The 15,144-nt window shown below is 34.9% G+C and overlaps 2 protein-coding genes across 2 annotated transcripts; one reads left to right on the top strand and one right to left on the bottom strand.

The window, feature by feature from the left end:
- The first annotated feature begins 251 nt into the window (after nt 1-251).
- On the top strand, nt 252-4,258 carry LOC137930425 (protein CNPPD1). The gene is made up of 5 exons (XM_068773666.1): nt 252-422; nt 915-1,011; nt 2,017-2,222; nt 2,764-2,892; nt 3,234-4,258. Exons 1-5 carry the CDS (start codon nt 372-374, stop codon nt 3,987-3,989), a joined length of 1,239 nt encoding a protein of 412 aa, XP_068629767.1. The 5' UTR covers nt 252-371; the 3' UTR covers nt 3,990-4,258.
- Nucleotides 4,259-7,551: 3,293 nt separating this feature from the next.
- Dronc (Death regulator Nedd2-like caspase) lies at nt 7,552-14,543 on the bottom strand. Its single transcript, XM_068773498.1, has 8 exons — nt 14,187-14,543; nt 13,589-13,775; nt 12,638-12,718; nt 12,421-12,537; nt 10,424-10,605; nt 9,974-10,203; nt 9,403-9,608; nt 7,552-8,230 (listed from the first exon to the last, which is right to left on the bottom strand). The coding sequence occupies exons 1-8, from the start codon at nt 14,316-14,318 to the stop codon at nt 8,016-8,018; spliced, it is 1,350 nt and encodes a 449-aa protein (XP_068629599.1). The 5' UTR covers nt 14,319-14,543; the 3' UTR covers nt 7,552-8,015.
- Between the last annotated feature and the right edge of the window lie 601 nt (nt 14,544-15,144).

Genomic DNA, 15,144 nt, shown 5'->3' with positions numbered 1-15,144 from the left:
CCTTGCGTTTGACATCTTTTGTTTTGACAGCTACGGAAATTGCGTACAAATTACAGATCAAAATTTTACCATAGTAAACAATATTTAAAAATGAACTCAAAAAAAAGAATCTCTAACGAAACATCAAAAACCAGTTAAAACAAAGTAAATTGTAATAAGCCAGAGAAGAATTAATATTAAAAAATAGTATAATTTTGCTATTAGAAAGAACATCCCTATAAAACGTCAAATCTTCCTGTTGCTTTCATCGGTTTCGCCGTCAAGTGACGGTGTTTTACACAACATTTATTTTTAGATATAAAAATTCATAATATTTGTGTTGAAAGCGTCGTTACGCGGGAGTCCAATTCTAACGACAAACAGAAGATAATATGTCGAGCATTTCGAAGAGGCGAAAGGAAGGCTCTAAGGCCAAGATCAAGGTAAGAAAGAGGTCAAATATATCGTGGCTGAACTCCCTAAAAACTGAATTTTCTAGTATTTTGTTGCATATCATTATATATTTGGAACAAAATTTGTTTGCGTATATAATATTACTATCAGGATTCCCAAAAATAAAATACGACGATTGAATTATTTGTTCACATGTTATGATGACTTGGACAACACGGCATGGTTATCTCTCACGCTATTAAGCTTCTATATCGCAATTGACTCATTTTAACCTTTATTATATTGTGTTACAGGCTGTGACCTTTATAGACTGACACGAAAACAATAATTGTATTGGTCTATATCGTTGAATGTTGTCATAACATGACTAGTTTTTAAAAAATAAGTTATTTTTATGTCTTTTCTTAAATATGATTTCAAACTATTAAATGTTGTGTACATAATTCTGTAACAATTTTTTTTTAAAAATTTCATTCTTATTTTCTTAGGATAATTATAAAATTTTTACTTTTTATGGACAGACCCTAGGCGACCATGATGAGTTTTTGAAACGCATTACCAAGACCCTGTATTATGGAGAGCTGCCCAACCTCCCATGTCTGAGTTTACCAGTGACTGGTAAGATATATACTGCTGATAATTTATAAATGGAATTCTGTAAGGTCTCATTTCAAGCGGTGGAAATGTTCTACAGAAGAGCACCCATAAAAATTTCCTTTAAAAGGACTACTTGCCCAAAAATAGCATGTTCTGTAATTTTCAAGAATCTCATACAACCAAAACATTAACTTAATATACTTAATATTTATTGAATGTCTCAAAGATTTTCATTAAAAAGCTTATATTTAACTTTTAAACATACATTTATTTCTAAAGGGACCTGTTGAAAAAATATAGCCCTTCAAATATTTTTTAAGTGAAAATATTAGATTTTGTTCTTTGAAATAGTGTTTTTAAAAATTTTTACGCACCATTGCTATTTAATAATGGTTTGCACTATGTGCAGTAAAGGTGATGGATTTTCACTAACTCCATTTTCATTCCATGTAGCTCTTTCTTTTCTGTCAGTGTAATTAGTACGATTTTTTTTTATGTAGCTTGCAATATTTACACATGGAATATTGCAGTTAAAAATGGAATTTAACAGTATGATCAGATTTGAGGGCATTTCCACATTCTCTGCCAATGTGGTCAGCGCTGACCGACAGTGAAGTTTCCTTTTAGGCCTATTAAAAATTATAAATCTATTTAAAATTTTACTAAATTGTTTTTTTGCTTATGTACTTTTATCTTTTACTTAAATGTTACTTGCTTAAAACAAAAGTCAACTTGACCAACACGGCCTGGACATGAAACTGCGTTTTTCTTCGGCATAGAATGTGTTAATAAGAAAACTATTTTGCAATTAACTGCAAAATTGCAACAAATCCAAATTTTGTAATTGCATAAAAATAATCAACATAAAAAGAAACATTACTTAAAGAAAAAATTGAACTCTAAAATACAACTTTCATAGAATTTATGATTGACATTGTCAATGTGTGAAATTGTAAGAAATATAATACAGTAAGTGTAATAAAGTATGTGTTTCAAATTAATTCATGACTGTGGATCTTGTTGCAGAGATCTCATGCGAGTTGTGGTCAGTGGCGCAGCGTGGACGATCGTTACGCAGGCTGCGCGCAGACGCGGCGGCCGGAATCGCACGCAGCGCCTGCGTTTCGCCCTGTGCCCTTGTGCTGGCCATCCTCTATTTGGAGCGACTCAAGACCTGCAATAAAGAATACCTCACTGCAGCTGCACCAGCCGACCTCTTCCTAGTATCTTTGGTTAGTTTATAATTCACATTTTGTGCATTCTAACAAGTTTTCAGAGGATGTACAACAGTTTCACCACAATGCGACCGCCAACCTGCCTCTCAAGTGTGGCGATTATGGTATATCCCACATAGATATTTTTTAATGGAGGTCCTATTAATAATACATATGCAGCTTTCTTATTGTGTATCACTCAGTTTTGATCGGTGGTTATTAATAATTAATTGTTTTGATTTAGCATACACCATGTAATGCAATTAACTTTATGAATATATATCAAGGAAAGTCGATAGAATACATTCAGTTTTAAAAATGCTTGGTGGGATTCATAAACCTGTTTAACAGGTGTGTAAACGTCCCACGAGCCGCGTGTCAGTCATCCCTCAAATAGATTGTTCATCATCTAAGACATTACAGTCTATGGGGTCAGCCAATCCTATATATATATATATATATATATATATATATATATATATATATGTAAATGGACCAGATAGTTTAAAACTAAATACTTTTTCATAAATTTTTTTATCATAAATATTCATTTGGACAGATGGTAAGCAACAAATTCCTGCAGGACGACGGAGAGGATGACGAGGTGATCTGTTCCGAGTGGGCGGCGTCTGGCGGCCTCGGCCTCCAAGAACTGAAGAGGCTCGAAGTAGAATTTCTAAATGCTATTGTAAGTGTCTTCTGTTATAACCTTCGTTTTATTTTAAAAACAAAATATTTTTTCTCCGCCATAGTGCAAGTTTGGCTCTTCAAATGTTCTCTTTTGCCTTTTTGAACTCTGCAGCATCTTATATCTTCCAAACCTGCCATCAGTCTTCAACAATAGTATATAAATATTAGACTAATGTAGTATAATATATTAACTCTTTTTTTATGTTGTCAAGGCTACAACTTAATGATGGCAAATTCAACAATTATAATCTGTTCACGTTAAGAATGCAGTAAATCATAGATATATTTGTAATAAATCATCACTATATATTAAAAATTCTATTTTTATGTCATCACCAGGATTGGAATGTATATGTGAATGAGAGATCGTTTGAGACGGGGCTGCTGTGGCTGGAGCGGCAGGTGGCGTTACGTCAGGCAAACCTGCGAGGCTTCTTCACATACAGCGACCTGGCCGCGACTTGCGACGGAGCCCTGTTAGCTAACCTGGTTCGCTCCTTCTCCGCGGCGTGTGCGGCCGCCACGCTGAGTTACCTCGCGAGCCTCATGACCTTGGTCACCTCCACGCTGGTTATCTCACAAGCCTGGCTGCCGGCACTGCAGTACGCGGCCGCCCGGGGCGCTCTCTCCGCTGTCGACACAAATATTATGACCCAAGAACCTGATCTCATCCCATATGTTGCTAACAGCACACTGGACCATATACCAGATATACTTCTATCCGAAGAACCGTCGGTAGCCGAACCGCCAAAGTGCTGCTTAAAGTGGGTGCAATATCAAGAGAGGATGGACACAAAAAAGAGCTGGTTCAACAACTTTATGGTGATAGACATGAAGTCCTATGAGCCCTGGTGGTCTAAAACTCCATTGCTAAACTGGCTGTACCAGAGTTCACTGATTAATCCCATGCAGCGGTGGTTGGAGATAGTTGATGAATATTCGGATCTGTTTAAGAAGAAATTGTTTAATTCTGGATATGTGTCCACTTTGCAGTGTAGTGAATACTTGAAGGGTGATGAAAAACAGCAGTGTGTCCGCCAGTGGTTGAATTTGAGTAAGCTTAGCGTCCTGATGGCCTCCATCTCTGACCGATAAATGGTCATGAAGAATTTATTAATAACCACTGTCCGCTATTAACCCTTCCTTAACTTAAGCAAAAGATATTTATTTAACAAAGCTCAACTTATCTTACGTCTAATTGTTTCTAACCTTGATATGTGCTAATGTAACGTCAATGTTATTGTGATTATCAACCAAGTGCCCTGATCTCAACAGCGGGCCGAGAACAAAGGTGTCTTTTGTCATAAGAATTCAATTCTTATATTTTTGTATGTGACGTTAAAAATAAACTGTTCTTATTATTCTATTGTGGTTTAATAACCCTTTGTTAAACTAATGACAGTATGTCCTGATAACAAGAAATTTCCTATTACCAGTCTCTGTAGCGGAATTCATTTTGAAAACTTGCCATAAATACCAATAACACATTTTCGCATATTATGTTTATCAGTTATACTTGACTTGAATGTCGTTATTACATTTAATTTTATATACCTACCACATTTTATCTTTGCACTGCACAAGGTTGACAAGTAAATAAAAATTATGGCCAATAAATTGTGAAAACATTCACATTAAAAAACCGATGTTTTGTAGGATATCAAATTACTAACTTTAAGTTAGACAATGCTTCTATTTGAAATTGTACTCATTTGACATACACTATTGATTTGAAATGGATAAATATATGAATTACCTAATATTTTTGTATATGAAGAATATCTTAATAAAATGAAAAAGTAAATATCTTGAGAGAGGCATCTAACAGGCTAAATAAAAAACAATGAGAAAAAATTAAAACATTAGTTAATACCATAACCATTTTATTTAAAAATTCATTAGAAAAATACATGAGATATTTTTGATATTGTTTACTTACAATAACATTCATCAAAAGAAGACATACCTAAAAATTAACCATTTGCCAACCAAGTTACATGACTTAGCTGGCAAATGGTTAAATTATTTAATATAAAGATTAAAAAATGATTACATTGGCATGTATAACCGAACATCCACAGATCTTTGTCGTTGCGTGGTAACTCTTTAAAACTATATCACAGTTAAATACAATAGTAAATGCAGACAGCGGCATTGTACCAACTTTAAGAATAACCATATGGCTGTCAATGGCAATGTGATCTTAAATTCAAATAATTCCTCTAATATTAATTGACAGCAAAGTGCAAAGTCGTAACCAGTGATCGGAATGAATGGAATGATTTATTCAAAATATCATATGTACATATTAACATGGACATGACGATAGCTTGAGTTTGTTAGCTTACAGCTTAGCTTTAGGGATGCCATTGTGCAATTCAATTTTATTTTCTATTACATTGGGGTCTTTTAGCATGTCTGCTTGTATGTCTACAAGTTCGAAGATATAGTAACAAAATGTAATTTGAAACATTTTGTTGTTATTTTTTTATTTTAATAAACTGTCTTGTCCGTTTAAACTACTCAATATAATTGTAAAGGTAATATAAAATGGCTGCAGTATTTCATTTTATAAAAATATTATAAATATGTCTGATAGAATATATCCATTTAAATTTTTGTCATTTTAATAAAGTACTATGCAAAGGCGTATCTGGGTTATGACTACAGTTAACAAACAATTACATTTAGATCGCTGGTGATAACAGCTTGCATCTTAAACTATGATCTGCCAGTCTTTGTCACCTCGAGATGTAAGATGGCAGCTCTGTTTGACATGACTATGATACTAAATTGAAAAAGATATTTTTATTTAAATAGTGATAGCATTTATGAAAATGTCTTTACTGTATGTGGCGAAGATCAATTTTAGGCGAAACATTTGACCTTTGTCTCGTCTGATGTTAAGCAGTGATCTACAATGGTGCCTAGAATAAACCCAGTTACCACTTTCAAAATGTCTGCCTTAATCTTTAGTATAAAGGTGAATGCAGACATTTTGTAAATTGACAATTAGGACAATTTATTCAAGGCTATATCGGTTTGCTCTAATGGTCTTATATCAAAGTTCTCAATATCTATAACATTTCGTTTTAATTGCAAGCTGCAAAACAATCAACATTTTTCCATTTTTTTAACCGTTGTCTAGTATAATTATACTACGAGTAGAAACGAAATCTAATACGTGCTTTAAAAATCACATATTAAATACTCATCTACCCTCAAATTACTGTACTGTTTGTTTATTTTTTAATTATTGCATATATTATTATCTAAAAAAAATTACATTATAGCCATAGACATTTGATAGTTTAGTATGTTTTGTACATTTAATTGGAGTATTGTGAGAGATGCCACTACATTGATTTATAATTACATTTACATTTTTATATTAAATCCCGATGCTTTTAACACTATTTACTGTGTAATGATATTTTATGACATGACAATAAATATTCAGAAATTAAAACTGTATTCACAATAAAAGAACATATATCCTTCGCACAACTTTTGACACCTCACTTCCAAAATAGACACAATTGGCTGCATGACATTCACTGTTGGACATAGGCCTCCTATACAGATTTCTTACATCCAACAAGCATCATCAGACAAGGACTGTCCACCGGTGGTCTCTATTTCAGAACCTCAAGACGTAAGGGGTCAACTAATTAGTGCATGTAGACTCAGAGTTTACTTAAACAAATTATTACTATACAAGGTTTCAAACTAACTGTATTCAAGTGACAACTACATCTTAAGCAATGAATCAGATATATTTCTAGTAGTAAAAAAAAACACATAAAACCTCATATAATGGAATCAGGCGTTACCTCGCGGAAGTCCATCCTAAGTAAGAAAAGGACCAATGTTTAGCCACTTCCGCACATGCAGTAGTGCCAAACACAGAGCACTAATCGGTGTAACATAACTCCTGAAGATGCCCCGTGGAGGGGTGAAACACGTGTTGAGTAATTTGGCGGTGGCGGTTGTGTGATTCGCATTGTTTGCCGCATAAGCATTTATCAGCGGGCTGGCGGGCGGTGCATTTTATTGCACGACTACCACTGCATGTGCGGAAGTGGCTAAATGTTAGTCCTTTCCTCACATATTTTTAAAAAGATTAAAAAAAATATGACTCATTTACATTCACCACGATTATTCTTGATACTCTAATAAAACATTTGAGCAAAACCATACGTTAAAATACTGTGGCAGTGTGAACGTTACATATAAATGACAATTGCATGTTCCTCTCTCTCTACTCGCATGGGCGGAGTTATTCTCCCTCTGATTGTCACTTTGGGAGCTTGGTCTTTATATTAATAGCACTATTCTACAGCAATTTCATAGATAAAACAATATGACACATTGTATACGTTATTATCATACAAATAGAGATCTTTTTACATTGAAGATCCTACACATATTGTACAATGATATAAAGAATGTTTACAATACAAAAAAAATCATATTAATTCAATCCATTAATATATAAATTACCTAAATTACAGTTTAAAGATACAATACAGACTAATATATTTAAAATTTAATTAAAATCGATTAATATCATATTAATGAGGGAATAGTCTTATAAAGAAATATCTAATCTAGAAAAATGTTAACAATAGCTATAGAGACCGCTCCATGGCTTTAAAAGTTTTTCAAATGATTTGTTCTTACTCTTATTATAGCTCTGCTATAACTATTGGGTGATCAATTTCACAAGTTTCCTCGCTACGATCATCACCATCATTTCAAACAGAACATCCATCTACAAGGTGGACATATGACTTAGTTAAAGTCGTCAAAGACTATATAGATGCTTTCAAATTGGACCAGTTGAAACTCTAGGGCTCCCACAGACATATGTCCAACAGTAAACATCATTAAGCTGAAATGAGGGTTATGACTGTGTCAAGGACATTTGTGAAATTGAACATAAACCTGATAGCTTGTGTGCTCTTAGATATGGACTCCTTTAGCGAAAAATTCAGCACATTTGACATACTTCTCCTAAAACAAGTGGCCACAGTGGAACACAGTGGTATTTATGATCATTTTGAATTATGAAATATTTAATAAAAACAAGGAACGGCTCACAATAGGGGGTGGGCGCGGTCAGTCGTCGTAAAGTCCAGGGTGCAGGTAGAGGCGGCGGTTGAAGCCCCACTTCTCAACGGAAGAGGTCTGCACCTGGAACTGAGCGTACATGCGCTCGTCCACCAGCGTGAACAGCTTCTCCACGTGACAGTCGTGAGCACGAGCCGCGAACACTTCGCACAGCGCTTGGATATACCAGGAGCCTTTCTCCGGATCACGGTGAGAGACAAAACCTGTTCACCAAACACCATCAAATATTTATTTATTATACAGCCTCATATTTAAACATTTACATTTATTATTAATTAGTGCCTATCGACAAAAACCTTCCCAATTTTACTTTACATATTTAAATGTATTGGATACTTCTTTCCTAAACTTTCTTACAGCGAAGACCGATGGGTCATTAGTCAAATTCAACAAACTCACAAATTCTTTGTTTATCCAAAATAATTTAAGATATCACATCCATAATGTCCACTTACAAGATGGATAAGTCTTGTTAAGGTCCTCGAAAGATATGCATGCATGCCTCTTCTAACTGGACCTCTTGGAAGAAGAGGAAGGCCTATGTCCAACTGTGAACATCCTATGGCTTAAATGATGATGATCAAATATACTTAATGGTGTATGATCAATCTCCAATCACTCTGAGGGTTGACTAATACAAAAGATTTGTTGACGTCAAGTCTGTTTTTGTCAGTTTTAATTTTAAGATAGTGTACTAATAATACAAATTAAATAGGCTGCAAGTTTAATGACAAGCTTTTACTATATATTTATATCAGCAAGTACCCACATAAATAAAAGATAGTAATAATATAATAAATTAAACAATAAAACTTAAAATAATGTTAGATAAGTGAGGCTTAATGAACCCTCTGTCTTCGGGCTTAATTCAAGCCCGAATGACTTTGATTTTCCTATTTTCATAATAAGATAATATAGCCTATACTTCTTACTGGAATACAATCGCTTGCTTGGTTTCGGTTGAAGTTGATGTTGTTAGCCCGGAGGCTTTTGCAGCTTCATCGGAACTGAGTTCACGGAGCCTAAGGGTCCGTGAGACGCATTGCAGTTGTACGACATTCGCACGTAGTAAACCGCTCTACCCGAGTAGAGCTGTTTAGTGTAGATGTGAAAACAATTGCGCTGGTACTTAATCTAATAGTAAAAATCTTCTACAATCTAGTTTTATTAGTAGTTTTATTTTTAACTATATTAGCATCAGTTTCTTACGTCAAGTACCGCCCGCGTAATCACATAATGTCCGCGTGCATTAGACGATCACGGAATTTTTGTTTCGGAACGTTTCATTGCATCGCAAATGCAACACCCTCAAAATGTTATGAACAGAGTAAGAAGAAAACAGAGATAAGTAATGTAAGAGAAAGAAATATCTGACCAGGGACTGTGGAGTGAGCAATAAGTATGTCGGAGTACACGCGGTCGAACTGTGACTCTTGACGCTCGTCCCAAGGCGCGCCGTCTCTTTCCACCAGCGTGCTCACTCCCCCCACTGTAGTCGCAGACCCCGCCCCGTCAGCTTCCTTCCGCGCCTCCCGCAGCACTGGCATTCTCGGCACCACCATCCAGTCCTCGTTACGTCCACTGAAATACACACAAACTGTACCATCAAACAAATACAGTCTACTACAAATACAGTACTATGGAGAGAACAGATGATATACCAGGGTTATAGGTAAAATATATTAACCCTCTTATGTCTTCGAGCGCTAATTCATACCAGAGCGTAAGAACTGCTGCAGCCCGAAGGCGTGAATTTACGCCCTGACACGTTTTTAATTTTTCCTCTATTTTTTAGTAAAATAATATAGCCCGTATTTCTGACTGGAATACAATTGAAAATAATTATTCTTATAAGGAATATATTCTACAATCTATTTTTCCGATGTAAAATACCGCGCGTGGCTGCTTTTGTCAGAGGAGCGGTTAAGGGTTAAAGGTATACTGACCGGCAAAGCTGCGAGATGAAGACTTTGGGCACGCCGCGCAGCGCGGGCAGGTTGGTGTTGCTGAAGCGCTCGATGATGTCCAGGAAGGAGATCAGCTTGCCGTCGGAGCAGCGGATGTCGGTGTCGGAACTGCGCGGCGCGTGCTCGTACCCGTGCGACGACACCACGATGAACACGCACTCCGTACCCACCAGCACCTCCTCCAGCCGCTGCAGTGTCGTCTCCGTCTCCTGATAATCACACAACAGATTGTTTTCTTAGATGCACAGCTCCGTCTTAACTATAAGGGTGCTTTGGAAGTTAAATTTAGAATTTAAAAATTAGTTTATTGTCAGTTGTCCACAATAGATGGCGCTTTACAACACAATTATAAACGACTGTAATGATTTCACGCAATAAAGCTATTTTGAAATTGGTCAGCTAGTACTTGTAGGGTCTTCGTCAACATACCTCCTTGGTGAGGTTCTGGTAAGCTATGACAGTGAAGCCAATTTCATCAAAGAGGTACTTGAGTTTCTTGCAGTCGATGTCGACTCCCTTGCGGTATTTCTCGATGTCGTTGCAGAACTGGATGTAGCTGAATATTATGAGGATTCCCCGTCCGCGCCGTCGCATCTTGTACAGCTTGATGTCTGCAGCACAAACTAACACTTTTAATTGTTCCACATATGACTAAACCTCCACTACTCCCCATCACTTGTTTTACAGAGATAACACACTGTTGAAGTGTTCCATAGTGCCGACTGCTGGGCGATTCTGGACTTCCACAACTCCTGGCATGCCAATGACATGATACCTATTTATTACAAAAATAGAGCAGCCGAAAGATAGGAACATCACTTGATTGGTGAACATAGAAAGCCGCCACATCTTTCTGGATTATGCCTAGGATTCTTGTCATTTAAATATTCATTTATTGATTATATCTTTTCTGTCAATTTACTTTTAATGTGCGCTTTGAATTTAACAAATACTAGACCATTGATTATTTTGCGGAATTTTATTTAATAAAAAAGGTCCCTTTTATTACAAATTAATTTCTATAACAAGTGGCGAAAAAGAAATGTCAACGCGCCTTAATTTTTACAAATGGCGCCAAACATGACATTTGACGTTTATGATGTAGATATATATAGAGATATAGTTGTCAACAAGCCGTTGAACATATATGACATTACTTTTGCACCACCTGTTATAAATAAAATTTGATATAATCAGATTAAACTCTCCTATAATAAGCACACTACCTAAAGTTACGAAATTTATAAATGCGGTCTGTGAGCCCACGACAATCTTAGGAAGGTTTTTTGTGGTCACTTTTATTACAACCTTAATACAATAGTAGAGCATAATATTCCCAAGCTTAATTATCTATTAAAATTCATTTGCATAAATACCACATTGTCATATATGTGTATTCATTGTCATGTTTTTTTTATTTAAAATTTTATGTAAGAGAGTCTTTAGCCTACGTGTAGATTTATAGGTGGCAGAAAGTGTTAGCATTGGAAGAAGTAACTTATTTATTACACTATATTATGAAATTTAAAACATGCGCACATAATTTATGTAGATATATGCACACACATATACATATATCATATATCATATATTTATATATATCACACTGACAGAACCTATGACACAAATTAGATGTGTATATGTCTACACCCAATGTTACAACTCGTAATGAATATTGGTTACAGTATAATAAAACAATTAAATAATCATATTAGAATATGTCTGAAATAAAATATAAATTGAACAGGCAGTAATGTGAGACAGGCTAGTATGCCAAAGTAATATTCCAAAACAAATAAATCTCTGAACATCCATGTTAGAAATTTCGTTAATTAATATATCAGGTAAATTGTTATGTCATACTTTCCTTCACCACATATATTAGAGGATAACTAACATTTACATGCACATTATAGTCTAACCCTATTTTTCTTTTCAGCTGATGGACACCCACAGCAAGACAAAGACCTCCTTCAAAGATAGTTTCAATTATGGCCTCGCTGTGTCCACATCCAGATCTTTTCGGGATCTTAACAATGTAGACGGTTCATCTAGTGGAGGGTTACCCTGCGCCGCGTCTACCGGCTCGTGGTCACCTCTCGACAGCCTTTTGGCCCCCACGGCTATCAGTTGTACGAGTGGTGTGTTCTGACTACTGCCTCTTTAGACAAGTAATTCTTTGGGCTACATCAATGATCTAGTTTCCTTTGCCAATTTTCCCATTTCTAATTCGATCTAGCAAAAAAACTCTGAGCATAGCCCACTTTATTGCTCTCTTATTGCCAAACCACATACATTAATTTTTTTTAAAGTAAAATGAAATTATTGAATTAGTTCTTACCCGTCACCTTATTAAAAGGAACCTGTTAGTCAAACTTTTGTGTAGGGAGTGTATTTGTAATAAATAAATGATACACACTTCTCACCTTTACCCTCGTTATCTTCAAAGAACTGTCTGGATTTAACAACATGAAAATATGGGATGTCTACGGAAGGATCTGTTGCATCACTGTCGTTAACTGCAGTTTGATTCTGCGGCGCATCTGGGAATATTTATTAATTGGTATAAACAAAACATTGGTGAAATTATAAAAATGTTTTATTTTTATTGTTTTGGTATATATTTCAATTATGTTTACTAACTATTGACGGCTTCCACTTTTGGCTTAGTTCGCTCCCTCTCTGTTCTTATGCTGACATAATTGCTTTCACTGCTCTTTGAATCTGTAAATAGAAAATGGATTTCATTTGTATAACAATCTCCTTAAATATTTTTTTAAGGAATACATTTGATGTAATTAGGCTCAGGCTTTGTGCAGCCTTCAACAATATTGAGCCCTCATAAACAGGAGTTTTACGGGCTAAAAGTTTACGCTGGGTGATCACATCCCAGTTACATCGAAGTCATATGCACAAAGAGGGGTTATACCTATGTAGATGTGTAGTATAAGATGTACGAAACGAGTATTACTTGGTGGCCAGGAGTGACACAAGCCTCTCAATGGACATTATCAAATGTCCATTGAATTATTAAGTTGCTTTTCTCGGACAAGATGTGAAATGCTTGCACCATCTTCTAGACAGCTTGCTCACCAAAGAGAAGCCTAAGAAATACATATTACCTCTTGCTTAGCCTGAGCATTAATCTGCTAATGGCTACCTACTGTGTTAATAGCTACATTATCAATATTATGACTAGTAAGAATATTGAAAATAAAAGCTGATAAATGATCTCCTTGGGTAAGGACAACCCCTCATTGTCATGACATTATAGTGGCTCCATTGATTTTTAATATTAAGATATCTTACATTTAACCAAGACCACCGATATGAACAAATTTTCTCAACTACAACCAAATTATTTAAAACAGTGTTTGCTTTGTCTATTAAAATATTATTAAAGGAATTTTGAAAATCCAATGAGTAATAAAGAGTAAGAAATTTTTTGAAAAACCAACTTGAATATAGGTAACAAAATGGGGCACTTTATCTGAACATGTCTCAGGTTCACTTCTATGTAGAACTCCTATTTAATTATTGATAACTTGTGTGTATTTTTACAGAAGAAAATATTGTTGTTTGTTCAGTAAATACCTTGATTATTATAGGTGCGCTTTGGTTGCTGCAAGTGTAAAGAGCTGGTGGGATCCAATTCCCGCACCAAGTTCCAGTAGCCATTTTCCTCCAATGCCTCTAGTAGACGTCCAAATGCCTCAGGACCTCTTCTTGGTATTACTGTGTATAATTGTCTTTTTCTAGTTCTTACATCTTTATTTGCATCCTTAAAAGTGAAAAATGCATATCAATTTTTAATTTATACATCATGTAATGGGAATAATATGTTCATAGAGTAAATCACGATTTAAAGTTTTGGATAGGTTTTCAGCTTCTATTTAATAATTTTGTTAAACAATCTAAAAGATTTTTTGTACTTTTAAATAGGTACAAAAATATTACAAGTATACAATGGCTAGAGACGCCTTTGATAGTTTAGGTTAGATTTAATATTGTTTGGTTGCTATGACTAGTACCAATCAGCGTTACATTGACGATATATAGATAAAAGTATTTCAAGATTTTTTTTATAGTAATCTTAAAAAAATACCAATTTGAATAATTCATAATTGTTATATGTTTGCGTATATACTATTTTACCTTTAAATTAAAACTTAAAATATTAAATAAAACTCACTTTAAACGGTTCGATCATTTGTTCGGAGAACACTCCTTTTTCGTATAGAGCCGAGACCATGACATCCAAGTCCGTTTGCTCCACCAATGAAATGAAGTTATTCTGTATCGCCTGCCGATGTTGATCCTGCATTTTGCTGATTACTGAACTAATTTATTTATTATTAAAATTATCACTAATATGTCAGCTGTAGAGCTCTTTCCGTGGTATTTTTACAACCACTATGATTCATGTCACATCCACAAAAGCCACACGTCACAAAAGTTACACACTATAAGTTCTCTACTTATACTCTGTTCTACTATTTCCTTCTTCTTTGTAAAAACATGTATAAACCATACAGAAGCACTGTTAAACATTGTCTTATTCCTGCTAAACTAGGGTTGTAATGGTACGAGTAAAAGTACTTTTTGTACCACAAATTTGTAACTAAGTATCGAGTTGATATCGTTCAAAAGTAATCGCATCGTATATATGAGTACTTTTGATTTTGATTGATATATATCTGATCGCCCTGTCAGCACTTTAAAAGACAATTTATTAGACATATGGGAGATTTAAAACTTGCATTTACAGCATTATTTTTACAAACGTAAATATATCTTAACATTGTCAATATTTCTGTACCTTGGAAAAATCCATTTTCCGCAGCGAGCACAACAGTCACTACATCATCTAACAAACAAACATAAATAAAGATAAATATTTTTGGGTAGCACTGATGAATTTTTATTTTTATATCAACGTTTGTTTACATTCAAAGTTATTTCATTCCTAATCTTACATAGAAAAATTATTGTAAAAAGTATCGACAATTAACCATCGATACTGTATCGAGTAAAATTATCGATTCAGTGGCGTCGTTTATCCCTATGCTTAATTGAACTATAACTAAATACCTAGTAATGCGTTATACTGATTAAAACAACGTGTTATTCATTTGACGCAGAAAAAACAT

The sequence above is a fragment of the Battus philenor genome, unplaced genomic scaffold, assembly GCF_028537555.1.
Source record: "Battus philenor isolate CCGP_79_NKW_IND1 unplaced genomic scaffold, ilBatPhil1.0.hap1 SCAF_6, whole genome shotgun sequence".
Lineage (NCBI taxonomy): Eukaryota > Metazoa > Arthropoda > Insecta > Lepidoptera > Papilionidae > Battus > Battus philenor.
This window is presented reverse-complemented; position numbering and strand designations above follow the sequence as displayed.